This window comes from Paroedura picta, unplaced genomic scaffold (genome assembly GCF_049243985.1).
Source record: "Paroedura picta isolate Pp20150507F unplaced genomic scaffold, Ppicta_v3.0 Ppicta_v3_sca21, whole genome shotgun sequence".
Lineage (NCBI taxonomy): Eukaryota > Metazoa > Chordata > Lepidosauria > Squamata > Gekkonidae > Paroedura > Paroedura picta.
The window spans coordinates 3,301,997-3,328,646 of NW_027518618.1; the positions used below are offsets into that span (position 1 = coordinate 3,301,997).

The following is a 26,650-nucleotide window of genomic DNA, read 5'->3' on the forward strand; positions in this document are numbered from 1 at the left end:
CAGCATGGCTCGCCGATGACTGTCTAGCTTTCTTCCTGATGATTAGCTGATAACTCTTTGGATTTAATCTCAAACTCTTGGTTCTGGCATCAGTGAGGTTTCTGTGCCTCAGATGGAGCAAACCGTGCCTGAGGCCAGTGTGTGTGTGTGTGTGTGTGTGTGTGTGTGTGTGTGTGTGTGTTTGAAACATCTGGCAAAATTCTGGCTGGAGGCACCAGGTCCCAAGAATGCTCAGGGGGGCACAACACCTTACTCTGCCAGACTTCCTTGGGTGGATCGCAGTGTGCCTGTCTGCAAAACATACAGAAGGCCAAGCAGAATGACAGAAAGAACCCACCAGCTTAGCCCTGCAGCCGTGGCAGCACAAACAGAAAGCAGCAGAAGGCCAAAACGGGAAGATCTTAAAATACTTTTGCAACAAACAGGAAAACAAGGTTTCTCAGTGGAACAGGCTTCCTCAGGAGGTGGTGGGTTCTCCATCTTTGAAGCATTTTACATATAGGCTGGATAGAATCATAGAATCATAGGGCCATTCCGCATTCGTCCAAAATAGCACAATGGTTACTAATTGAAATCGCTACAGTTTTGCCATTATGTACAACGTCGTTGACAATCTGCAACACTCCTGAAACCGATCTGCAACACTATCGGGAAAGTTCTGTGCGTTACCATTGTTGTGGTTTCTGCAAAGTCCCTCCCCCTGGCTCTCTCCTCTGATCTTCCAGCGAAGCGAAGCGATCGCCATATTTTTTTCTCCGAGTGAGCGGAGATCAACGCACCAGCGAGCCTTCATTTACCCAGCGAGGCTTCCCTGGCTGCAGCCCCTCTGTTTAAAGTCACCAAGCACAAGCATCGCAGAGGCCCGTTTGCTGGTTTATTTTCCCTTTATTTTTCACACTGTTTTCGGCCGAAAATCGGGGGGGGGGGATTTTTTTTTCCACTCAGGGGGAGCGTGGCAACGATGAAACGGCAGCTCAAACACCACCTGCTAGCGGGATGGGTCTCTCCTTTGCAACGAATCGTTGCAATGGGTGTGTGTTTTTTTTAAAAAAAACCTTCCTTAAAGGGAAAGGGGCTGTTTGGGAGCATGATAACGGCTGCTCATTGGCTGCTTGACGGCCAGGGGCGGGACACAGCTTAGCAATAGCGCTTCCTGGCTAGCGATTTTTGCAGAGACCGGAACCCTGTGGGAAACGATAGAAACGCAACTGGATTCCACTACAAAGGCAGGTATGCATAACGACGAATTCCACTATTTTAAATGGCGATTTTTCATTCCGCAAACAATTTGCTACATGGATCCCAGTGCGGAATGGCCCATAGAGTTGGAAGGGGCCATGCAGGCCATCTAGTCCAACCCCCTGCTCAACGCAGGATCAGCCCAAAGCATCCTAAAGCATCCAAGAAAAGTGTGTATCCAACCTTTGCTTGAAGACGGCATTCGCTGGCAGGGGCTCATGGGAATTGTAGTCCATGGACATCTGGAAGGCCGCAGTTTGACTACCCCTGAACTAGAGTAAAACAGGGGAAAGATGAGGAGGGGCCGGGAGACACAATAATGTTAGCACAATGCCATCTGACGGGGCTTGTGGCCAAAGCCTGAGACAAGAGACAGAGGGGACCAAACCCATCCCGAACTGGAGGGGCCAAAGAACAGCCAGGGGGCCCCCTCATCAGGCCCCCCTGCCTGGAATTCTCCAAAGGGGCGGGAAAGGGGCAGACAGGGACTGGAGCCCCTTCCTGGTGAGGAATTTGCGGCTTTTTTGCTTAGGGATGACTAAACCGGCGGTGATAACAGAAGAGGCTGAGCCGCCATCCCCAAGGAGGCGAAGGAAGAAAAACATTTGCTGTCTCTGACACGATATTTATTTTCGTCTGGATTGCTTTATCTGACCCCGAGGCTCACATCCGCCTCCTGTCCCCCATTTCATCCTCACAAGAACCCTGCAAAGTGGACCAGGCGGCCATTGAACCAAGGACACACAGTGGGCTTTTGTGGCAGAAGTGGGGATTCGAACCTGGGTCCCCCGAATCCTCGCCTGAGACTCTGCTATCATGAGATTCCTAGGACAGCATAAGATTCATAGGACAGCAAGCAGGAGAGAGGGCGTTTCCTTCATTCAACCCCACACTTCGCTTTTCAAATTAAGTTATCAGAGATGGGACCTGGCAGGGTTTTTCCACAGAAGGAGACAAATCCATGGAAGAATGCAGCTTTGATGGATTAGTGCAGGGGTAGTCAAACTGCGGCCCTCCAGAATGCTGGCAGGGGCTTGTGGGAATTGTAGTCCGTGGACATCTGGAGGGCCGCAGTTTGACTACCCCTGGATTAGTGGAACCGCCTTGCTCAGAGGCAGTGTACCTTGTAGTGTACCAGACACTGGAGGTCAACTAAGGGCAGCTCGACCCTTCTCGACCTCTGGGTGACCAAAGAAAGGTCAAGGTGCAGAGTCCTCAGATCGAATGAAGAAATGCTGAACGGCCACGAGTCTGGGGTCCTTCATCAACCATCCTTGTCCAGGGCTGAGACGGAAACCTAGAACTTACGGGGTCATTGTGGTGGGAGAGGACACTCTGAATGTCAGCCCAGCCCCTGAATGTCAGCCCAGAAAGGCTGCATCTTCAGCCTGGTTGGTGTCAGAATACAGTTGTCAGGTTCTCCTAGCAGCAAGGGATAGGGCATAGGGTTACCAGCTCCAGGCAGGGAAAGCCCTGGAGATTTGGGGATGGGCCCTGGGGAGAAGAGGGGGGGCTCAGTGGGGTGCAAGGCCAGAGGGTCCACCCTCCAAAGCAGCCCTTTCCTCCAAGGGGACTGTGTAGTTCAACATATCCATAAATGATTTGGGTGAGGGAATGGAGGGGGTGCTTGTTAAATTTGCAGATGATACTCAACTGGGAGGGACAGCAAAGACAGCAGAAGACAGAATCAGGATCCAGGATGATCTTGACAGCTTGGAAAACTGGGCTACAATGAATAAAATGAATAGCGATAAATGTAAAGTTCTGCATTTGGTAGGAAAAATCAAAAGCATCCCTATAGGATGGGTGAGACTTGTCTTGGCAGAAGTAGCGGGAAAAGGATCTCGGGGTTTTAGTAGACCAGACACTAAACATGAGTCAGCAGTGGGACTCGGTGGCTAAAAAGGCAAACAGGATTTGGGGCTGTGTTAAAAGAAGTATAGTGTCCAGAGCACACAAGGTGATGTTACCACTTTACTCCGCTCTGGTTAGACCTCACTTGCAGTGTTCAGTTTTGGGCACCACAACTGAAGAAAGATGGAGAGAAACTGGAGCGTGTCCAGAGGAGGGCTACGAAGATGGGGAGGGGTTTGGTCACCAAGCTGTATTGAATGCCTTGGCCTCTCTGCCCTCCAGAGGAACTGGCTGGCTCCTGGGTGAGACGGGAGGCTGGACGGGATGGGCCCTCCCTGGTTTGACCCAGCAGGGCTCCCCTGATGTCCTTAGGAAGGCCTCGGCCTCCCTGCCCTGTGGCTGGCCCTCCAGAGGAACTGGCTGGCCCCTGGGTGAGACGGGAGGCTGGACTGGAGGGACCCTCCCTGGTCTGACCCAGCAGGGCTCCCCTGATGTCCTTAGGAAGGCCTCGGCCTCCCTGCCCTGTGGCTGGCCCTCCAGAGGAACTGGCTGGCCCCTGGGTGAGACGGTAGGCTGGACTGGATGGGCCCTCCCTGGTCTGACCCAGCAGGGCTCCCCTGATGTCCTTAGGAAGGCCTCGGCCTCCCTGCCCTGTGGCTGGCCCTCCAGAGGAACTGGCTGGCCCCTGGGTGAGACGGGAGGCTGGACTGGATGGGCCCTCCCTGGTCTGACCCAGCAGGGCTCCCCTGATGTCCTTAGGAAGGCCTCGGCCTCCCTTCCCTGTGGCTGGACCTCCAGAGGAACTGGCTGGCCCCTGGGTGAGACGGGAGGCTGGACTGGATGGGCCCTCCCTGGTCTGACCCAGCAGGGCTCCCCTGATGTCCTTAGGAAGGCCTCGGCCTCCCTGCCCTGTGGCTGGCCCTCCAGAGGAAATGGCTGGCCCCTGGGTGGGACGGGAGGCTGGACTGGATGGGCCCTCCCTGGTCTGACCCAGCAGGGCTCCCCTGATGTCCTTAGGAAGGCCTCGGCCTCCCTGCCCTGTGGCTGGCCCTCCAGAGGAACTGGCTGGCCCCTGGGTGAGACGGGAGGCTGGACTGGATGGGCCCTCCCTGGTCTGACCCAGCAGGGCTCCCCTGATGTCCTTAGGAAGGCCTCGGCCTCCCTGCCCTGTGGCTGGCCCTCCAGAGGAACTGGCTGGCCCCTGGGTGGGACGGGAGGCTGGACTGGATGGGCCCTCCCTGGTCTGACCCAGCTGGGCTCCCCTGATGTCCTTAGGAAGGCCTCGGCCTCCCTGCCCTGTGGCTGGCCCTCCAGGGGAACTGGCTGGCCCCTGGGTGAGACGGGAGCCTGGACTGGATGGGCCCTCCCTGGTCTGACCCAGCAGGGCTCCCCTGATGTCCTTAGGAAGGCCTCGGCCTCCCTGCCCTGTGGCTGGCCCTCCAGAGGAACTGGCTGGACCCTGGGTGAGACGGGAGGCTGGACTGGATGGGCCCTCCCTGGTCTGACCCAGCAGGGCTCCCCTGATGTCCTTAGGAAGGTCTCGGCCTCCCTGCCCTGTGGCTGGCCCTGCAGGGGAACTGGCCGGCCCCTGGGTGAGACGGGAGGCTGGACTGGATGGGCCCTCCCTGGTCTGACCCAGCAGGGCTCTCCTGATGTCCTTAGGAAGGCCTCGGCCTCTCTGCCCTGTGGCTGGCCCTGCAGAGGAACTGGCTGGCCCCTGCGTGAGACGGGAGGCTGGACTGGATGGGCCCTCCCTGGTCTGACCCAGCAGGGCTCCCCTGATGTCCTTAGGAAGGCCTCGGCCTCCCTGCCCTGTGGCTGGCCCTGCAGAGGAACTGGCTGGCCCCTGGGTGAGACGGGAGGCTGGACTGGATGGGCCCTCCCTGGTCTGACCCAGCAGGGCTCTCCTGATGTCCTTAGGAAGGCCTCGGCCTCTCTGCCCTGTGGCTGGCCCTGCAGAGGAACTGGCTGGCCCCTGGGTGAGACGGGAGGCTGGACTGGATGGGCCCTCCCTGGTCTGACCCAGCAGGGCTCTCCTGATGTCCTTAGGAAGGCCTCGGCCTCTCTGCCCTGTGGCTGGCCCTGCAGAGGAACTGGCTGGCCCCTGGGTGAGACGGGAGGCTGGACTGGATGGGCCCTCCCTGGTCTGGCCCAGCAGGGCACTTCCGATGTTCTCCTGTGACTCACAGGCCATCTGTGCCCTAGAGGGAGCTGCCAGACTGGCCTGGCATGCTTGCGCGGGAAAGATGCCTCACACTCCCTCTGCCCGCCGAGACAGATGCGCACCTTGCCCGCAAGTGCCTCCACCCGCCCGCCGTCTCCCTGGTTCCCACGTTGAACGGGTCCCCTGGCTCCGGGGTGCTGCCCTGGGAGCGTTGGTGTGTGTGTGTGTGTTGCCATTGGTCCTGGGGGAGGGCGAGACAGGAGACATGTGAGCATGATGTCACCGGCCATGTGGGAAGGCTCCGGCTGCTCCCTCGGCGGTGGGTTATGTAACTCAGCGGTGCCCGGCCTCTTCCAGGAACCGACCTGCCCGCCTTCCCCCGCCCCCTCTGCCGCCAGCCTGCAGCTACCAGGGATCCTCCTGGAGAGAGTTTTGCATTTTTTCAGACCTGTCCTCATTTGTCCCCAGATGCCATTTCTAAGCAGGTGTGGCTGTGCGGGATCCCTCGTCCGGGTCTCATGCACAGCTGTTGCAGGTGCCTAAATCAGGGGTCCCCAACATGGTGCCGCCAGGCGCCCAGGGAGACCCTTCCTAGCACCCCCAAAGCGCTTTCAGAATATAGGTGGGGCCAAAAGGTCTTCTGATTGGCCTTGGAAGATGGGACGGGCTGTGCGGATGTGTTTTTGGCAGCAGCTGCCTGCACAGTGCGACTGAAGGTGAGCCGTTTTGGGACTGTCTCTGCCGTCTGGGGCACCCATTTGGGGACTGCCATTTTTGCGGAGGGGCCCACCACACTGTGTCGCCATTCCAAAGGTGTCTACAGACTGAAAAAAACTGGAGGCCATAGTCAGAATTATGACAGAATACTGGCCTCCTGTTGAAAGAGGCTTCCCTGCATCTTGAAAGCTAGGGTGGCAGGGTGAGAAGTTAGAGCCATTCCGCACTCGTTCAAAATTGCACAATGGTTGCAAATTGAAATCGCTACTGATTTGCTGTTATGCACAACATCGTTGACAATCTGCAACACTCCTGAAACCGATCCGCAAAAAGCGGTTTGTTGTAGCGCTTTCAGGGAAATCCCAAAAAGTGGATTCACCCTCCGGAAAGCGCTACACTCTTGCAACCTTCTGCAACACTAGCGGGAAAGTTCTGTGCGTTACCATTGTTGCGGTTTCTGCAAAGTCCCTCCCCCTGGCTCTCTCCTCTGATCTTCCGGCAAAGTGATCACCATTTTTTTTTCTCGGAGCGAGCGGAGATCAATGCACCGGCGAGCCTTCGTTTACCCAGCGAGGCTTCCCCGGCTGCAGTCCCTCCCCAGAGCTGTTTTAAGTCACCAAGCACGAAACAACACACCGTCCCGTTTGCTGGTTTATTTTCCCTTTTCACTGCATTTTCGGCCGAAAATCGCGCCCGTGGGGGGGGGGGTATTTTTTTTTTCACTCGGGGGGAGCGTGGCAACGATGAAACGGCAGCTCAAACACCACCTGCTAGCTAGAAGGGTCTCTCCGTTGCAACGAATGAACTCAGATTCGTTGCAACGTGTGTTTTTTTTTTAAAAACCCTTCCTTAAAGGGAAAGGGGCTTTTCGGGAGCATGATAACGGCCGCCCATTGGCTGCTCGTTTGATTGACGGCCAGGGGCGGGACGAGCTTGGCAATAGCGCTTCCTGGCTAGCGATTTTTGCAGAGACCGGAACCCTGTGGGAAACGATAGAAACGCAACTGGATTCCACTACAAAGGCAGGTATGCATAAGGACCAATTCCACTATTTAAAATGGCGATTTTTCATCCCGCAACCAATTTGCTACATAGATCCTGGTGCGGAATGGCCCTTACTTTTCTACATGCAGGGGGTTGACTTTTGTGCATGGAAGAGGATTCTACTACGTGGGCCCTCACTTGCAGTCAAAGCCCTCACCTGCTGTGAACTTGGCCCTGTAGTTCAAGAGGTGCAGCTTGTTGCTGTCCCCCCCCCCTTTTTATGCTGAGAATGAAGCACAGGGACACATTCTGAGTGGGGCCGGGGCCGGGGTCAAGCCTGCTGGGAGGTGACAATCTCTGAAAGCTGTGGTGACTGGCTACGGTTCTCCGGCCATCAGGGACCACACTCTCAACATCCTCAAGATATACTATGCTCAGAGACACTCTTGCCTTCACGGGCCTCTTCTGGGGCAAGTCTTCTGGCAAGCTGGGCTCATTTTCCTCTGCCACAGATTGAGTCCCCAAAGTGCACGTGATAACCAAGGTTGCTGGGAAATACCTGGAGATTTTTGGGTCGGGCCCTGGGGCTGGCAGGGAGCGGAAGGGACCTCAAGAAAGAAGGCAGCCCAGGCGTCATTTTGCCCAGAGGAACTGATCTCTCCCACTTGGAGACTGATGGGAAAGGCAGGAGATCACCAGGCCACACCTGCAGACTGGCAGCACCAAGTTCTAGCTGAGGCCAGGCCTATAGCAAGAGGCAGAGGCCTTCTCCCACCCTGCCACAAAGCGGTGGCCCCGGGACAATCCCCCCCACACATTTCGCCCCAGTGGTCTCTCCGCGACACCCCTTTGAAACCGGCTTCTTGTTCCCAAATTTGCCACAGAGGAGACGGAGACGCGAATGGTGCAGGCAGGCAGGCAGGCAGGCAAGGGGCAGGCAGGCAGGCAGGCAGGCGCACCGTGGGAAGTGCCCAGATGGCCGGGGCGATGTGGCCAGTTGCATCATTCCCACCACCTCTCGGGAGCCAGCCACAACCGCGGCTCCTAAACCCACGCCGGCACATTGTGCAATTCTGGCAAAGCTGCAGAATGACCAAAGGAACCGGGGGGGGGGGCAATCTGGGCTCATTTTCCTCAATGGAGCCGTGGTTGGCAGCTCTGGGTTAAAAAAGAACTGGAGATCTGAGGGGGGGGAGACTGAAGGGGGCGAGGGGGGAGACCCCGGCAGAACATATAGCCCTCGAGTCCCTCTGCCCACGCGGCCGTCGCCCTCCAGGGGAACATTCCTTGGCCATATGGAGACCCGTTGTGAGTCCAGCCGCCGCCTGGAGGCTGGCAACCCTAATTTAAGAGCTGCTGCCGGGTGGTCTCAGCCTGGCAGAAGTGGAGACGAAGGACAAGGGACTCGGCCTTCTTAAAGTTTTCATGAATTCACATCTGGATTGAAGGAAGCGGCGCATGGCTGCAGAAAGAGGCTCCTGGGCATTTTGGGGCCAGGACGTCCCCCCAAGAGGCCAGGTGTGAGTTGCCTGCAGGGCAATCTCCCCCGGACAGGAGGATCTCCCCCGGACAGGATTGCGGCAAGGGCTGCCCTCTCGAGATGCCCGTCGCTGTGGGCAGGCCAGCGCCAGCTCTGCCCACCATCCCTGCTCCTCATGGTTGCTACGCGACCAGATGTTTGTTGCTAGCCGTGCACGCTCGTCCAGCAGGGAGAGAGGCCCGGCTCCGACAGGTTTTTCGCGAGGGATGAAAATCCCTGGAGCACCGTCAGCGGTGACGACGCAGAAAGCAGCTTAGCTGAGTCGAGCGCACAGGATGCCACCCCACCCCACAGACGGCCCTGATGGGTCCAGACAGGTTTGCCCAACCAGGGATTTCACTGTGGCAAGGACCCAGCCCACAGAAGGTCTATCCTGAACCCAGCAACACCGTGCCCTGGGAGCATGGCTGGTGCGCTCGGATCTCTGGCTCCAAGGACGGAGGCACTGTTTTTGCCCTTTATGGATTTGTATGCCACTTTTCTTCCCCCTGTTGGGATGCAAAGTTGTTTACAACAATGTTCTCCCCTCCTTGGCTTTCTAAACAACAATCCTGCAACATGGGTCAGGCCAAAAGTTTCTGATGGGACCAGCGAACTTCCACAGTCAAAGTGGAGATTTGCATCTGGGTTGCCCAGGGAGGCCCACAGTGCAGTGCGCGTGGCCACAAAATGGCTGCCCCAAAATGGCTGCTGCAGGAGGCGGGGCTATCTGCAAAATGGCTGCCACACTTTACCTCAGCCACACAATGAAGACCTTTGTGCTTTGTCCGCAGTGGCCAATCAGAAGTCTTCCCACTTCCTAAAAAGGCTTGGTGGGTATCAGGTCTAGCTTGGAAAATACCTGGTGATTTTGGGGGTGAGCCCGAGGAGGGTGGCGTTAGGGACGGGCAGGACTTCAGGGGGGCACAGTCCTGTAGAGATCCCCACCGGCCATTTCTCTCCGTCGTCTGGAAGATCTCCAGTCACCACCTGGAGTCTGGCAACCAAGCACTAGGGAAAGTTGGCACTACGATACCCATGGAGACCACCTTGGAGACCCCCGCTTTAGATGGTAACACCTACTTCAATTGGGGAGAGCCCAGCTGGATGGGTTGTCTGCAAGGGCTCGTCCCCCTTTCCCTAGAGCACGGGTAGTCAAACTGCGGCCCTCCAGATGTCCATGGACTACATTCGCTGGCAGGGGCTCATGGGAATTGTAGTCCATGGACATCTGGAGGGCTGCCGTTTGACTGCCCCTGCCCTAAAGGCTGTAGAGCCCCTCCGGAATTGCTCAGAAGTAAACCCTGCAGGGCTCTAAAGAGGGCCAGCTTGCTACTGACTGAACTCTGGACTGCAGACCCTGAGCTTCCGTTCCCGTGGGCACTGCCAATCCCCCAAAACAAAGCCCTGAGAACACAGATGATTTCTGGGAAAAGGAGAGAGGAGTGGCACGGGGACAGGGACGGGGCGGGGGGGGGGAGAAAGCCCACGCTTGCCCTGCCTGCTCTGGATGGGCAGGTTTTGGCCTTCCAGCCCAGGAAGGGGGTTGCTCTTTTGCCAGGAATTGACGCCGGAGAAAGGAAAGGCGCTTCTTATGCGGAGCCCAAGGCCTGCAAGCGCTGGGGAAATCCCCTGGCAGGGAAGGCTGTGGGGGAGAGGCCAGGCCAGGCTGGGCGGGTGGAAATACCCCCAGGAAGGAGGCCGGGCGGCCCGAGGCGATTCATAGGGTGTTGCTGCCCTGGGCAGCCACACTGAGATGTCTTCTGGCAGGAAAACAGGGGGGGGGACCCTCTTGGGCTCGGGGCAGAGGCTACCATTGTGCTAGTGGAAAGTTTCCAAGCTGTTCCTCATGGATGGGGATGTCAGCCTGCAGGTGGGACCTTTGGGACCCCCCTGGAATTGCAGCTCCTCTGCAGACTGAAGAGGGGAAATGTCTGCTTTTTTTTGGGGGGGGGGTTCTCGGGCCTTGTACCCCACTGGGCCCCTGTCCTCCTCTCCTCCACCCCCAAACTTCGCACCCTGGAGTCGGCAGCCCTAACTGGGATCTGCAAAGATGCGCCCGGCAGAGAAAGGGCCGACAAGGCAGGGAAGGGCGGCAGCCCGGCAGGAGAGTTCTTGCTGATTAATCCTCCGCTTGGCAGTTTGTCGTTTGCTTAAATTAAAAACACATTTGCATGTCACCTGCCAAGGCCTCGGCTGAGCTCTCCCCATCTCAGAGGCAAATGTTTTCTAAAGCGGCTCCGGCATCCGCCTTGGGGATTCGCTGGCTCCATGCAAATGCCGGCCGACACGCTTTCACGGTCTCGGCCGAGGCGCCTTCCTGGCACGGTTAGGAAAGTACAAGACGTCCTCCTCGTGATGACACCGGAAGTGACCGGCCCTGCGGAGAGGAGGAAGAGGTGACTTCCAAAATGTTCGGGCCAGGCCCTTCGTTTCAAACCAGAACTGAAATGTCCTTGTGCAATTAAACACCCATGCAAGCCGCTGAACTAAAATTGGCACGCATCAGTTCTTGGTTTTGAAGGAATTCATGGCTGGACATCTTAGGAGCACTGAGACCAGTCTAGACCAGGGGTGGGCAAACTGTGGTCCTCCAGAGGTCCATGGACTACAATTCCCATGAGTCCCTGCCAGCATTCGCTGGCAGGGGCTCATGGGAATTGTAGTCCATGGACCTCTGGAGGACCACAGTTTGCCCACCCCTGGTCTGGAACTGGCGTACTCAACATGTTGCCCGTGGGCACCATGTAAATTGCCAACCTCCATAGTGCAGGGGGTTGGACTGGATGACCCAGGAAGTCCCTTCCAACTCTGTGATTCTATGATTCTATGATCTGTAGTTTCAGCGCCCAGAAGAAGAAGAGTTGGACTGTATACCCTGCTTTTCACTGCCCAAAGTCGCTTACAATCACTTTCCCATTCTCTCCCCCACAACAGGCACCCTGTGAGGTAGGCGGGGCTGAGAGAGCTCTGAGAGAAACTGCTCTGTGAGAACAACTCTAACTGGACTGTGACTAGCCCAAGATTACCCAGCTGGCTGCATGTGGAGGAAGAGTGAGGATTCTAACCCAGCTCCCCAGATTAAAAGCTGCCACTCTTAACCAGTTCATATACCAGCATGAGTTCATATACCAGCATGATGGTCCAAAAAGGCAAGAACTGAACGAAGAAACCCACCCCCACCCCCAACTTTCATCCAGAATCCCCATGACGGACCTTCCTGCCAGGGCGCGCTATTGGTCAGTCTCACTTTAATCTGACCGGATCTGGCAAGCGGGATCTAGCCGTGCCTTGGCCAATTGCAGTGCAGGCTGACGATCCTTCCTCGGACCTCAAGCTGGGTCCTTGGCAGAACGACGCCCACAGTAGTGGGCACGTCCACAGAATGGCTGCCCCAAGAGGCGGAGCCACCCACCAAATGGCCGCCACAGCTGTGCTGCCACTCAGATCTCCAATGGCCAATCAGAAGCCTTGCTGGGCAGAATCCCCACCTGGCCCTGCCCGCTTACCAAAAACACTTGGGGGGTGGGGTGGGAACGGTGCTTGCGGGCGGCACGTTGGGCTGGTGCTAAAACGAAACGCGGAATGCCGGAGGTGGTCTGGGCATTGCTCGGAGGATTCTGGGAAGGGAATTTTGGGCTCGGAGGATCCTGGGAAGGAAAAGGCCCGGCTAGCCGGTCCGGCAGGGCCACGGGTGGGAAACGGGCTCTTTTGGTTCCTCAGCACATCCCGGCCGACTTCTCATTTCTGGTGCTTGCACAAGGGCCTCTAAATAGAGGGGAGGGGGGCAGGAGGAGGGAATCTCCCACCCCGAGATTGTTGACTTCTTCTCACAGGCACTGAGGAAGTTGCTCGTCACACACAGGAAATTGCGCTTGCGGTGGCGTGAACATGCACGTGTGCATCAGCATCCCGCTAACGCTCATTGGTCCTTGGAAACGCAGCCGCAAACTGGCCCACCCTTCGGAACAAAACAAACTCACCCGGTTTCTAAGTGTTTGTGGGGGGCGGCGGGCGGGGGCTGAGGTGGCACAATGGCTACAGGCTGGAGCTGCTGTGGGGATCTTTGGTCCACGTTTTATCACGGCCACAGATGTGCAGGGAGGATGTTATCGCGCGTAGCCCCGCACAGCGGGCAAACTGAGACACAAAAATTCATTCTTTTCCCCCCAATGTCTCCTGTGTCCTGGTTTCTAGGGCGGGTTGAGAAGCTTGAAACATAACGCGGGGGTCCCCAACGCAGTGCCCAGGGGCGCCACAGCACCCACAAACAGCTCTCATAGTGCTTCCAGGGGTAGTCAAACTGCGGCTGCATTTGCTGGCAGGGGCTCGTGGGAATTGCAGTCCATGAACATCTGGAGGGCCACAGGTTGACTACCCTTGCTCTGCAAGATCCCACCATGGCAATCCCCTTCTCACTCCCCTGTTCGAGCCACGGTGGGAAAACACAGCCTGTCCTTTCTTGGCCAGACTCGGCCTCCCTGAGACACGACTGACTCATCGCGCCCCCCTTGGCTGGCGGAGATGGGGCTGCCGGGGGAAATGGTGCTCTTCTGGCGACATGTTTTGATGGGAATGGAGCCGGGCAGTGAGAGGTGGGGGGGAGGGAGGGAGTTCACCCACCTGCGTGATGGAAACGGCCTCATTCCCACAAGAGAGTCCCCAACGGTCACAGCAAGGATTCAAGGCCACTTTAGCGGCCGGCTCCCAACTCGCCTTCCTCCTCCTCCTCCTCCTCCTCCTCCTCCTCCTCCTCTCTTCTGGCCTCACCTGTGAGAATGCCAACCATCTTTATGGATCTTGACTCCAAGTTCAAGAATGAGGGAGGCACCCCAAGAAGATCCCATCACATCACAAAGGATGAAGCAGGATTCGAAGGTGGCAGCCAAAGAGTATTGCCAAATGGAACCTCCATGTTCAGAGGCAGCATACCTTTGGCTGTTGGTGGCTGTTGCCTCCATGCCTTCCTTGTGAGCTCCCCAGCGGGATCTGTGCGAGATGGACTTTTGATCCCCACCCAGCAGGACTCCTCATTAGCTCTTTGTCTTTCCCTCTGCCTTTTGACCAGGGGTCCATGGACTACAATCCTGCCTGCTGGCAGGGGCCCATGGGAACTGATAGCTGCATTTAACAATTCCCATTGATATCTGCAATTAACACCTGTTTCGTGCCAAGAACAGCAATGGCATTGCTAGACCTGAGGAACATTGCTAGACCTGAGGAACAAGATTCAGCAACATTGATCTTAACTGCTCTAGGCTGGATGAAGAAGGGGGGTTTGCTCCTTTCCTTGGCGGCAACCAAGGGCGGCTTCAGGCACGTCCACAAAAGCCAAAGTGTGCAACTCCCGCAGCTGCCACACGTTCCCCTCATTCCCAGGCCTGCCTTCCCTTTCCCCGCGGTCACTCTTCTCCTCCAGCAATTGATATTTAGGTTCCTGGGGCAGAGACCCTCCTGGTCCTGTAATTTTGGAAAGCACCTTCGCTGCAGCCCTCAGACAAGGCCCATGGGGCATGCTGATACCCCAAAGAAGCACCAAGAACAGGCTCCGTGTTGCTATTACATCTAGGCTGGACTACTGCAACGGGCTCCTTCTTGGGGCTGCCCTTGAAGAGTGCTCAGAAGCTGTTTGGTGAGAGCCAGTTTGGTGTAGTGGTTAGGAGTGTGGACTTCTAATCTGGCATGCCGGGTTCGATTCTGCGCTCCCTCATGTGCAGCCAGCTGGGTGACCTTGGGCTCGCCACGGCACTGATAAAACTGTTCTGACCAGGCAGTGATATCAGGGCTCTCTCAGCCTCACCCACCCCACAGGGTGTCTGTTGTGGGGAGAGGAAAGGGAAGGCGACTGTAAGCCGCTTTGAGCCTCCTTTGGGTAGGGAAAAGCGGCATATAAGAACCAATTCTTCTTCTTCTTCTTCTTCTTCTTCTTCTTCTTCTTCTTCTTCTTCTTCTTCTTCTTCTTCGGCTAGGGCTAAACTGTTGTTTAGGGCCAGTTACTAGAACAGCAAATACACTGTTGGTTTGGCTTGGACAGGGGCGTCTGAAGGACATCTTCTCCCGTCTCTTCCTGTGTGGGAACTAAGACCATCCCATCCATTCCAGAAGCCCCTTTGGTAGGTCCATGAGGCAGGGCCTTTTGAGTGGCGTCCCCGCAACTCTGGAACCATCTCTCCGGAGCGGTGCACCTGGCCCCCTCTCTTTCCATCTTCCAGAAACAGTTGAAGTCATTTGAATTTAGGACTGCATTCAGCTGATTGGTTTTTTAAAAATAAATTATTGGTAATCTAAATTGGGGGTTTAAAATCGTGGCTTTTAGAATGGTGCCTTTTTTTTATCGCTGTGCTTAAAAACAACTTTATTGATGCTGCAGGCTGCCCTGATTTCTGCCCGGGAGAACTGCAGCGTAGACGTGTTTCCGATAACGAAATAATCCCAAGGGACGCGGGAATGTTGGGAGCGCCTGAGCGGCTGAGAGACGGAGCGTGAAAAAGCCGGTGCCATAAAGATGGTTTCAGGACACGGAATTGCTGGCCCCAGGTTGGGGGGAGTCACGTTCTTGCAGTGTGTAGCTGTTGACTCATCCCGGCCGGTATCAAGAAACAAACAGAGGGGCCGGGGGAGCCGGGGAGCGTGCAGAGGGGCCGGGGAGTCTGACGGCCTCTGACTCAGAAGAAGAGGTCCCAGCCCACGCGGGCCAGGCCTGCCGAAGTGGGGGCGGGTGGTGTGTGTGTGGGGGGGAGGAATTCGACCGCTTGTGCCCAGTCGACAATTTTGCTTTGTGTGTGTGTGTGTGTTTTTTTAAATCTTTTGTTTTTAAAGCTGGTTGCTAATTTCCAAATCAGGACGTGCAGAAGAGCTCGTGCAGCCATCCCGGAAATTGCATCGTGGCCAGGCCCTGACTCAATAAAGGAAAGCCCTCTGCACGGGCTCAGAGGAGAGAGCTTCATGGGTTTGGGGAATGAGCCCTGGAAAGGAAAACAGGGCAGGGCGAATTCAAGTTTTGAGAGCTTGCGTGGGGTTGCCAATCCCCAGCCGGTGCCTGGAGATTCAATGGAATCACAACTGATCCCTAGACCAGGGGTAGTCAACCTGTGGCCCTCCAGATGTCCATGGACTACAATTCCCATGAGCCCCTGCCAGTGAATGCTGGCAGGGGCTCATGGGAATTGTAGTCCATGGACATCTGGAGGGCCACAGGTTGACTACCGCTGCCCTAGACTACCGAGGTGACTTCCCTGGAGAAAAAGGCTTCCTGGGAGGGGGGCTCACAGTCTTGTCTCTTGCTCTTTGGATCAACAAGCTCCCTCCCCAAATGCTGCTGTCACCCCCAAATCTCCAGGGTCTCGCAACCTGGAGTTGGCACCCCTGTCCCTGACGCTTCCCGGCTTGGAAACTTGACGTGCGAAGCTCAGATGCCAACTCCAGGTTGGACAATTCCTGGAGATCTGGCTAGAGGGACCTCAGCAGGGTCACGTGCCAGACAGCCCACCCCCAAGCAGCCCTTTTCTCCAGGGGAACCGATCTCTGTCGGCTGGAGAACAGTCAAAATTCTGGGAGATCTGGTCACTGGCAGGCCCCCTTGGGCCCCACTTCCCTCCTCGGTAACCCTATTCCTTGATCTGTGCCCCGGTCTTCTCTCCACCAAGAGTGATGCTGCCGCGTTCCACCGAAATCCTCGCTTCCCTCTCCCTGCTCGGAAGCAGAAGTGGGGAATCGGCTTCCCGGACACGGGGCCCAAACGAGTTCTTCCGTGCCGCCGTGCGTCTCCCCAACCTGAGGACCAGTCCCCCGAGCATGTCAAGAGGGCCTCTCCGGGGACGGGAGCGGCTCCCGGGGAGGGCTCCGCGAGAGCAAGGAAGGCAGCCCCCCGAGGCCGCTGACCCAGTTTGAAGAAGCAGGGCGCCGCCAGCTCACGCGCCCACATCAAGTGGCGCACTCTCACGGCCTTCCTGGAAACAGGCATGGCGCATTGATTTATGGCATTCGCTTTTGGTATTACGAACGGCTTGTTATTAAATTACTAATTATTATGGCAATGGTGGCCCCGGTTACATAACTAGGGCACTGAGTTTATAGGCACCACAGGGGCCCGCCCACATTTCTCCCATGCTGACGCGGCAGGCCGGCACATCTCCACTGACTCGTCAAGACAAATTCCTTCCTCCTGCTAATGAGGAAGTGCTCAGGGAAAGAACCGAGTGTCCTCGAGGGGGTGGGGGCCGCTCTGGCCTGCCCGGAGCCCCTGCCGCGAGACAAGCGCCCTGCCGGAAGCAGAGGTTGGCCTCCTCTGACCATGCACAAAGTACTGTTTCTTGACCACTGCTGCTCCAGCGTCCTTCACAGCTGTAGTGTTCTCCCGACGTGAAAGGGGCGTGTAAAACGAAGCCAGCCTGTCTGCCGTCCTGCCCACGCTCACCCCACCCCGCTTGCAAGAAGCTCAGTGCCGTGGAAGGCAATTTTCCTTCCCATTCTGTCCTAACGACAACCCTGTGAGGCTGTTTAGGCTGCATATGTGTCACTCAGAGAGTGTCGCAAGGATTGGATCCCAGATCCTTTGCTTCGTGGCTTGCTGCTGTAAACCACTGCATCTCAGCCCAACTTGTCTTTCCAGGAACATCTGCTGTTTTTAGTCCTGTCATCAGCACGACCCTGCAAGGTAGGCCAGGAAGGAGAAAAAGAATGATTGACTCAACAGCACCCAGCAAGTGGGGACTTTAACTTGGGTCTCCTTGATCCTCACTGGACACGGCTTCTCCACTCGCCCCGTGCCTACCTTGCAGGACAGCAGGTAATAGCAGATATTGTTATTATGATTGCTATTTAGATTTATTAGCTGCTAGTTTCGGCAGAGCCGGCTCATGGCAGGTTGCGAGGTAAAAACAATACATCCCCTAAAAGCCCCTAAAACCAATAATTAAAAATACAGACCAGCAGAAAACGGCGGCAACCAGCCCCCCTACCTGCTGGGGACCAGGAGAACAGCTGACCACCACAGAGGGAACGTGGCGGAGGACACCTCCTTTGGGGGGGGGGCATAGATCTCCTCTTTGTCCGGGTCAGGGACAAGGGCAGCCCAGTATAGAGCAAGCGACAGAAATGCATCCTGGAGGTGACCGTCGCAAGGATCACCATGGCCAGGTGCTCTAGGGACAGGTAGGGCACTAGTAGCTTTGCGTGGCGAAGATGGAAGAATGCCTGGCGGGATACCTTCTTCACCTGCGCCTTCATGGATAATGAGGCATCCAACGTCACACCAAGATTCCTGGCCTGGGGCGTGGCGGTCAGTTGCGTCCCACCCAGGGTGGGCCAATGCACTACCCGGTCTGCCCCCTTCCTACCCAGCCTTAGGACCTCCGTCTTGGAGGGGATGATGTCCAGTTCAACAGGCCAAGCTCCCACTCCTTGAGTTGAAGCCCTTCCGAATTGTATTCAGCCTCCCCTCCCAAAGCCAAGGGGGTCCCACCTGGCCAGCCAGAGGTTTCCTGCAAATCAGCCATGCAGGCCTTGACAGCTCCCGTGCTGCCCCCTGCAGGGCAAAAGAGAATATGCCCTCTGATGCACAAGGACCTGAAAAGGCAGCATGGCTTGGCCCTTTGGATCTCGCTTGTTGGGACCAAGACGGGTACCTGAAACCCAGCAGGGCTCCCCTGATGTCCTTAGGAAGGCCTCGGTTTCCCTGCCCTGTGGCTGGCCCTGCAGAGGAACTGGCCGGCCCTGGGTGAGACGGGAGGCTGGACTGGATGGGCCCTCCCTGGTCTGACCCAGCAGGGCTCCCCTGATGTCTTTAGGAAGGCCTCGGCCTCCCTGCCCTATGGCTGGCCCTCCAGAGGAACTGGCTGGCCCCTGGGTGAGACGGGAGGCTGGACTGGATGGGCCCTCCCTGGTCTGACCCAGCAGGGCTCCCCTGATGTCCTTAGGAAGGCCTCGGCCTCCCTGCCCTGTGGCTGGCCCTGCAGAGGAAGTGGCTGGCCCCTGGGTGAGACGGGAGGCTGGACTGGATGGGCCCTCCCTGGTCTGGCCCAGCAGGGCTCCCCTGATGTCCTTAGGAAGGCCTCGGCCTCCCTGCCCTGTGGCTGGCCCTGCAGAGGAAGTGGCTGGCCCCTGGGTGAGATGGGAGGCTGGACTGGATGGGCCCTCCCTGGTCTGACCCAGCAGGGCTCCCCTGATGTCCTTAGGAAGGCCTCGGCCTCCCTGCCCTGTGGCTGGCCCTGCAGAGGAAGTGGCTGGCCCCTGGGTGAGATGGGAGGCTGGACTGGATGGGCCCTCCCTGGTCTGACCCAGCAGGGCTCCCCTGATGTCCTTAGGAAGGCCTCGACCTCCCTGCCCTGTGCCTGGCCCTGCAGAGGAACTGGTGGCCCCTGGGTGAGACGGGAGGCTGGACTGGATGGGCCCTCCCTGGTCTGACCCAGCAGGGCTCCCCTGATGTCCTTAGGAAGGCCTCGGCCTCCCTGCCCTGTGGCTGGCCCTGCAGAGGAACTGGCTGGCCCCTGTGTGAGAGGGGAGGCTGGACTGGATGGGCCCTCTCTGGTCTGACCCAGCAGGGCTCCCCTGATGTCCTTAGGAAGGCCTCGGCCTCCCTGCCCTGTGGCTGGCCCTCCAGACGAACGGGCTGGCCCCTGGGTGTGACGGGAGGCAGGACTGGATGGGCCCTCCCTGGCCTGACCCAGCAGGGCTCCCCTGATGTCCTTAGGAAGGCCTCGGCCTCTCTGCCCTGTGGCTGGCCCTGCAGACGAACTGGCTGGTCCCTGTGTGAGAGGGGAGGCTGGACTGGATGGGCCCTCCCTGGTCTGACCCAGCAGGGCTCTTCTGAGGGTCTTATAGGGGAAGGCCTCGGCCTCCCTGCCCTGTTGCTGGCCCTGCAGAGGAACTGGCTGGCCCCTGGGTGAGAAGGGAGGCTGGACTGGATGGGCCCTCCCTGGTCTGATCCAGCAGGGCTCCCCTGATGTCCTTAGGAAGGCCTCGGCCTCCCTGCCCTGTGGCTGGCCCTGCAGAGGAACTGGCTGGCCCCTGGGTGAGAGGGGAGGCTGGACTGGATGGACCCCTGGTCTGACCCAGCAGGGCTCCCCTGATGTCCTTAGGAAGGCCTCGGCCTCCCTGCCCTGTGGCTGGCCCTGCAGAGGAACTGGCTGGCCCCTGGGTGAGACGGGAGGCTGGACTGGATGGGCCCTCCCTGGTCTGGCCCAGCAGGGCTCCCCTGATGTCCTTAGGAAGGCCTCGGCCTCCCTGCCCTGTGGCTGGCCCTGCAGAGGAAGTGGCTGGCCCCTGGGTGAGATGGGAGGCTGGACTGGATGGGCCCTCCCTGGTCTGACCCAGCAGGGCTCCCCTGATGTCCTTAGGAAGGCCTCGGCCTCCCTGCCCTGTGGCTGGCCCTGCAGAGGAAGTGGCTGGCCCCTGGGTGAGATGGGAGGCTGGACTGGATGGGCCCTCCCTGGCCTGACCCAGCAGGGCTCCCCTGATGTCCTTAGGAAAGCCTCGGCCTCCCTGCCCTGTGGCTGGCCCTGCAGAGGAACTGGTGGCCCCTGGGTGAGACGGGAGGCTGGACTGGATGGGCCCTTCCTGGCCTGACCCAGCAGGGCTCTCCTGATGTCCTTAGGAAGGCCTCGACCTCCCTGCCCTGTGCCTGGCCCTGCAGAGGAACTGGTGGCCCCTGGGTGAGACGGGAGGCTGGACTGGATGGGCCCTCCCTGGTCTGACCCAGCAGGGCTCCCCTGATGTCCTTAGGAAGGCCTCGACCTCCCTGCCCTGTGCCTGGCCCTGCAGAGGAACTGGTGGCCCCTGGGTGAGACGGGAGGCTGGACTGGATGGGCCCTCCCTGGTCTGACCCAGCAGGGCTCCCCTGATGTCCTTAGGAAGGCCTCGGCCTCCCTGCCCTGTGGCTGGCCCTGCAGAGGAACTGGTGGCCCCTGGGTGAGACGGGAGGCTGGACTGGATGGGCCCTTCCTGGCCTGACCCAGCAGGGCTCCCCTGATGTCCTTAGGAAGGCCTCGACCTCCCTGCCCTGTGCCTGGCCCTGCAGAGGAACTGGTGGCCCCTGGGTGAGACGGGAGGCTGGACTGGATGGGCCCTCCCTGGACTGACCCAGCAGGGCTCCCCTGATGTCCTTAGGAAGGCCTCGGCCTCCCTGCCCTGTGGCTGGCCCTGCAGAGGAACTGGTGGCCCCTGGGTGAGACGGGAGGCTGGACTGGATGGGCCCTCCCTGGTCTGACCCAGCAGGGCTCCCCTGATGTCCTTAGGAAGGCCTCGGCCTCCCTGCCCTGTGGCTGGCCCTGCAGAGGAACTGGCTGGCCCCTATGTGAGAGGGGAGGCTGGACTGGATGGGCCCTCTCTGGTCTGACCCAGCAGGGCTCCCCTGATGTCCTTAGGAAGGCCTCGGCCTCCCTGCCCTGTGGCTGGCCCTCCAGACGAACGGGCTGGCCCCTGGGTGTGACGGGAGGCAGGACTGGATGGGCCCTCCCTGGCCTGACCCAGCAGGGCTCCCCTGATGTCCTTAGGAAGGCCTCGGCCTCTCTGCCCTGTGGCTGGCCCTGCAGACGAACTGGCTGGTCCCTGTGTGAGAGGGGAGGCTGGACTGGATGGGCCCTCCCTGGTCTGACCCAGCAGGGCTTTTCTGAGGGTCTTATAGGGGAAGGCCTCGGCCTCCCTGCCCTGTTGCTGGCCCTGCAGAGGAACTGGCTGGCCCCTGGGTGAGAAGGGAGGCTGGACTGGATGGGCCCTCCCTGGCCTGATCCAGCAGGGCTCCCCTGATGTCCTTAGGAAGGCCTCGGCCTCCCTGCCCTGTGGCTGGCCCTGCAGAGGAACTGGCTGGCCCCTGGGTGAGAGGGGAGGCTGGACTGGATGGACCCCTGGTCTGACCCAGCAGGGCTCCCCTGATGTCCTTCGGAAGGCCTCGGCCTCCCTGCCCTGTGGCTGGCCCTGCAGAGGAAGTGGCTGGCCCCTGGGTGAGACGGGAGGCTGGACTGGATGGGCCCTCCCTGGTCTGACCCAGCAGGGCTCCCCTGATGTCCTTAGGAAGGCCTCGGCCTCCCTGCCCTGTGGCTGGCCCTGCAGAGGAAGTGGCTGGCCCCTGGGTGAGATGGGAGGCTGGACTGGATGGGCCCTCCCTGGCCTGACCCAGCAGGGCTCCCCTGATGTCCTTAGGAAAGCCTCGGCCTCCCTGCCCTGTGGCTGGCCCTGCAGAGGAACTGGTGGCCCCTGGGTGAGACGGGAGGCTGGACTGGATGGGCCCTTCCTGGCCTGACCCAGCAGGGCTCTCCTGATGTCCTTAGGAAGGCCTCGACCTCCCTGCCCTGTGCCTGGCCCTGCAGAGGAACTGGTGGCCCCTGGGTGAGACGGGAGGCTGGACTGGATGGGCCCTCCCTGGTCTGACCCAGCAGGGCTCCCCTGATGTCCTTAGGAAGGCCTCGGCCTCCCTGCCCTGTGGCTGGCCCTGCAGAGGAACTGGTGGCCCCTGGGTGAGACGGGAGGCTGGACTGGATGGGCCCTCCCTGGTCTGACCCAGCAGGGCTCCCCTGATGTCCTTAGGAAGGCCTCGGCCTCCCTGCCCTGTGGCTGGCCCTGCAGAGGAACTGGTGGCCCCTGGGTGAGATGGGAGGCTGGACTGGATGGGCCCTCCCTGGTCTGACCCAGCAGGGCTCCCCTGATGTCCTTAGGAAGGCCTCGGCCTCCCTGCCCTGTGGCTGGCCCTGCAGAGGAACTGGCTGGCCCCTGTGTGAGAGGGGAGGCTGGACTGGATGGGCCCTCTCTGGTCTGACCCAGCAGGGCTCCCCTGATGTCCTTAGGAAGGCCTCGGCCTCCCTGCCCTGTGGCTGGCCCTCCAGACGAACGGGCTGGCCCCTGGGTGTGACGGGAGGCAGGACTGGATGGGCCCTCCCTGGCCTGACCCAGCAGGGCTCCCCTGATGTCCTTAGGAAGGCCTCGGCCTCTCTGCCCTGTGGCTGGCCCTGCAGAGGAACTGGCTGGTCCCTGTGTGAGAGGGGAGGCTGGACTGGATGGGCCCTCCCTGGTCTGACCCAGCAGGGCTCTTCTGAGGGTCTTATAGGGGAAGGCCTCGGCCTCCCTGCCCTGTTGCTGGCCCTGCAGAGGAACTGGCTGGCCCCTGGGTGAGAAGGGAGGCTGGACTGGATGGGCCCTCCCTGGTCTGATCCAGCAGGGCTCCCCTGATGTCCTTAGGAAGGCCTCGGCCTCCCTGCCCTGTGGCTGGCCCTGCAGAGGAACTGGCTGGCCCCTGGGTGAGAGGGGAGGCTGGACTGGATGGACCCCTGGTCTGACCCAGCAGGGCTCCCCTGATGTCCTTAGGAAGGCCTCGGCCTCCCTGCCCTGTGGCTGGCCCTGCAGAGGAACTGGCTGGCCCCTGGGTGAGACGGGAGGCTGGACTGGATGGGCCCTCCCTGGTCTGACCCAGCAGGGCTCCCCTGATGTCCTTAGGAAGGCCTCGGCCTCCCTGCCCTGTGGCTGGCCCTGCAGAGGAACTGGCTGGCCCCTGGGTGAGACGGGAGGCTGGACTGGATGGGCCCTCCCTGGTCTGACCCAGCAGGGCTCCCCTGATGTCCTTAGGAAGGCCTCGGCCTCCCTGCCCTGTGGCTGGCCCTGCAGAGGAACTGGCTGGCCCCTGGGTGAGACGGGAGGCTGGACTGGATGGGCCCTCCCTGGTCTGGCCCAGCAGGGCTCCCCTGATGTCCTTAGGAAGGCCTCGGCCTCCCTGCCCTGTGGCTGGCCCTGCAGAGGAAGTGGCTGGCCCCTGGGTGAGATGGGAGGCTGGACTGGATGGGCCCTCCCTGGTCTGACCCAGCAGGGCTCCCCTGATGTCCTTAGGAAGGCCTCGGCCTCCCTGCCCTGTGGCTGGCCCTGCAGAGGAAGTGGCTGGCCCCTGGGTGAGATGGGAGGCTGGACTGGATGGGCCCTCCCTGGCCTGACCCAGCAGGGCTCCCCTGATGTCCTTAGGAAAGCCTCGGCCTCCCTGCCCTGTGGCTGGCCCTGCAGAGGAACTGGTGGCCCCTGGGTGAGACGGGAGGCTGGACTGGATGGGCCCTTCCTGGCCTGACCCAGCAGGGCTCTCCTGATGTCCTTAGGAAGGCCTCGACCTCCCTGCCCTGTGCCTGGCCCTGCAGAGGAACTGGTGGCCCCTGGGTGAGACGGGAGGCTGGACTGGATGGGCCCTCCCTGGTCTGACCCAGCAGGGCTCCCCTGATGTCCTTAGGAAGGCCTCGGCCTCCCTGCCCTGTGGCTGGCCCTGCAGAGGAACTGGTGGCCCCTGGGTGAGACGGGAGGCTGGACTGGATGGGCCCTCCCTGGTCTGACCCAGCAGGGCTCCCCTGATGTCCTTAGGAAGGCCTCGGCCTCCCTGCCCTGTGGCTGGCCCTGCAGAGGAACTGGTGGCCCCTGGGTGAGATGGGAGGCTGGACTGGATGGGCCCTCCCTGGTCTGACCCAGCAGGGCTCCCCTGATGTCCTTAGGAAGGCCTCGGCCTCCCTGCCCTGTGGCTGGCCCTGCAGAGGAACTGGCTGGCCCCTGTGTGAGAGGGGAGGCTGGACTGGATGGGCCCTCTCTGGTCTGACCCAGCAGGGCTCCCCTGATGTCCTTAGGAAGGCCTCGGCCTCCCTGCCCTGTGGCTGGCCCTCCAGACGAACGGGCTGGCCCCTGGGTGTGACGGGAGGCAGGACTGGATGGGCCCTCCCTGGCCTGACCCAGCAGGGCTCCCCTGATGTCCTTAGGAAGGCCTCGGCCTCTCTGCCCTGTGGCTGGCCCTGCAGAGGAACTGGCTGGTCCCTGTGTGAGAGGGGAGGCTGGACTGGATGGGCCCTCCCTGGTCTGACCCAGCAGGGCTCTTCTGAGGGTCTTATAGGGGAAGGCCTCGGCCTCCCTGCCCTGTTGCTGGCCCTGCAGAGGAACTGGCTGGCCCCTGGGTGAGAAGGGAGGCTGGACTGGATGGGCCCTCCCTGGTCTGATCCAGCAGGGCTCCCCTGATGTCCTTAGGAAGGCCTCGGCCTCCCTGCCCTGTGGCTGGCCCTGCAGAGGAACTGGCTGGCCCCTGGGTGAGAGGGGAGGCTGGACTGGATGGACCCCTGGTCTGACCCAGCAGGGCTCCCCTGATGTCCTTAGGAAGGCCTCGGCCTCCCTGCCCTGTGGCTGGCCCTGCAGAGGAACTGGCTGGCCCCTGGGTGAGACGGGAGGCTGGACTGGATGGGCCCTCCCTGGTCTGACCCAGCAGGGCTCCCCTGATGTCCTTAGGAAGGCCTCGGCCTCCCTGCCCTGTGGCTGGCCCTGCAGAGGAACTGGCTGGCCCCTGGGTGAGACGGGAGGCTGGACTGGATGGGCCCTCCCTGGTCTGACCCAGCAGGGCTCCCCTGATGTCCTTAGGAAGGCCTCGGCCTCCCTGCCCTGTGGCTGGCCCTGCAGAGGAACTGGCTGGCCCCTGGGTGAGACGGGAGGCTGGACTGGATGGGCCCTCCCTGGTCTGGCCCAGCAGGGCTCCCCTGATGTCCTTAGGAAGGCCTCGGCCTCCCTGCCCTGTGGCTGGCCCTGCAGAGGAAGTGGCTGGCCCCTGGGTGAGATGGGAGGCTGGACTGGATGGGCCCTCCCTGGTCTGACCCAGCAGGGCTCCCCTGATGTCCTTAGGAAGGCCTCGGCCTCCCTGCCCTGTGGCTGGCCCTGCAGAGGAAGTGGCTGGCCCCTGGGTGAGATGGGAGGCTGGACTGGATGGGCCCTCCCTGGCCTGACCCAGCAGGGCTCCCCTGATGTCCTTAGGAAAGCCTCGGCCTCCCTGCCCTGTGGCTGGCCCTGCAGAGGAACTGGTGGCCCCTGGGTGAGACGGGAGGCTGGACTGGATGGGCCCTTCCTGGCCTGACCCAGCAGGGCTCTCCTGATGTCCTTAGGAAGGCCTCGACCTCCCTGCCCTGTGCCTGGCCCTGCAGAGGAACTGGTGGCCCCTGGGTGAGACGGGAGGCTGGACTGGATGGGCCCTCCCTGGTCTGACCCAGCAGGGCTCCCCTGATGTCCTTAGGAAGGCCTCGGCCTCCCTGCCCTGTGGCTGGCCCTGCAGAGGAACTGGTGGCCCCTGGGTGAGACGGGAGGCTGGACTGGATGGGCCCTCCCTGGTCTGACCCAGCAGGGCTCCCCTGATGTCCTTAGGAAGGCCTCGGCCTCCCTGCCCTGTGGCTGGCCCTGCAGAGGAACTGGTGGCCCCTGGGTGAGATGGGAGGCTGGACTGGATGGGCCCTCCCTGGTCTGACCCAGCAGGGCTCCCCTGATGTCCTTAGGAAGGCCTCGGCCTCCCTGCCCTGTGGCTGGCCCTGCAGAGGAACTGGCTGGCCCCTGTGTGAGAGGGGAGGCTGGACTGGATGGGCCCTCTCTGGTCTGACCCAGCAGGGCTCCCCTGATGTCCTTAGGAAGGCCTCGGCCTCCCTCCCCAGTGGCTGGCCCTCCAGACGAACGGGCTGGCCCCTGGGTGTGACGGGAGGCAGGACTGGATGGGCCCTCCCTGGCCTGACCCAGCAGGGCTCCCCTGATGTCCTTAGGAAGGCCTCGGCCTCTCTGCCCTGTGGCTGGCCCTGCAGAGGAACTGGCTGGTCCCTGTGTGAGAGGGGAGGCTGGACTGGATGGGCCCTCCCTGGTCTGACCCAGCAGGGCTCTTCTGAGGGTCTTATAGGGGAAGGCCTCGGCCTCCCTGGCCTGTTGCTGGCCCTGCAGAGGAACTGGCTGGCCCCTGGGTGAGAAGGGAGGCTGGACTGGATGGGCCCTCCCTGGTCTGATCCAGCAGGGCTCCCCTGATGTCCTTAGGAAGGCCTCGGTCTCCCTGCCCTGTGGCTGGCCCTGCAGAGGAACTGGCTGGCCCCTGGGTGAGAGGGGAGGCTGGACTGGATGGACCCCTGGTCTGACCCAGCAGGGCTCCCCTGATGTCCTTAGGAAGGCCTCGGCCTCCCTGCCCTGTGGCTGGCCCTGCAGAGGAACTGGCTGGCCCCTGGGTGAGACGGGAGGCTGGACTGGATGGGCCCTCCCTGGTCTGACCCAGCAGGGCTCCCCTGATGTCCTTAGGAAGGCCTCGGCCTCCCTGCCCTGTGGCTGGCCCTGCAGAGGAACTGGCTGGCCCCTGGGTGAGACGGGAGGCTGGACTGGATGGGCCCTCCCTGGTCTGACCCAGCAGGGCTCCCCTGATGTCCTTAGGAAGGCCTCGGCCT

General features: G+C 60.3%; 1 protein-coding gene across 1 annotated transcript; it reads right to left on the reverse strand.

Moving 5' to 3' along the window:
• Positions 1-897: 897 nt before the first annotated feature.
• On the reverse strand, positions 898-12,388 carry LOC143828244 (uncharacterized). Its single transcript, XM_077318522.1, has 4 exons — positions 12,312-12,388; positions 2,894-4,810; positions 1,423-1,511; positions 898-1,184 (listed from the first exon to the last, which is right to left on the reverse strand). The coding sequence occupies exons 1-2, from the start codon at positions 12,386-12,388 to the stop codon at positions 3,334-3,336; spliced, it is 1,554 nt and encodes a 517-aa protein (XP_077174637.1). The 3' UTR covers positions 898-1,184; positions 1,423-1,511; positions 2,894-3,333.
• Between the last annotated feature and the right edge of the window lie 14,262 nt (positions 12,389-26,650).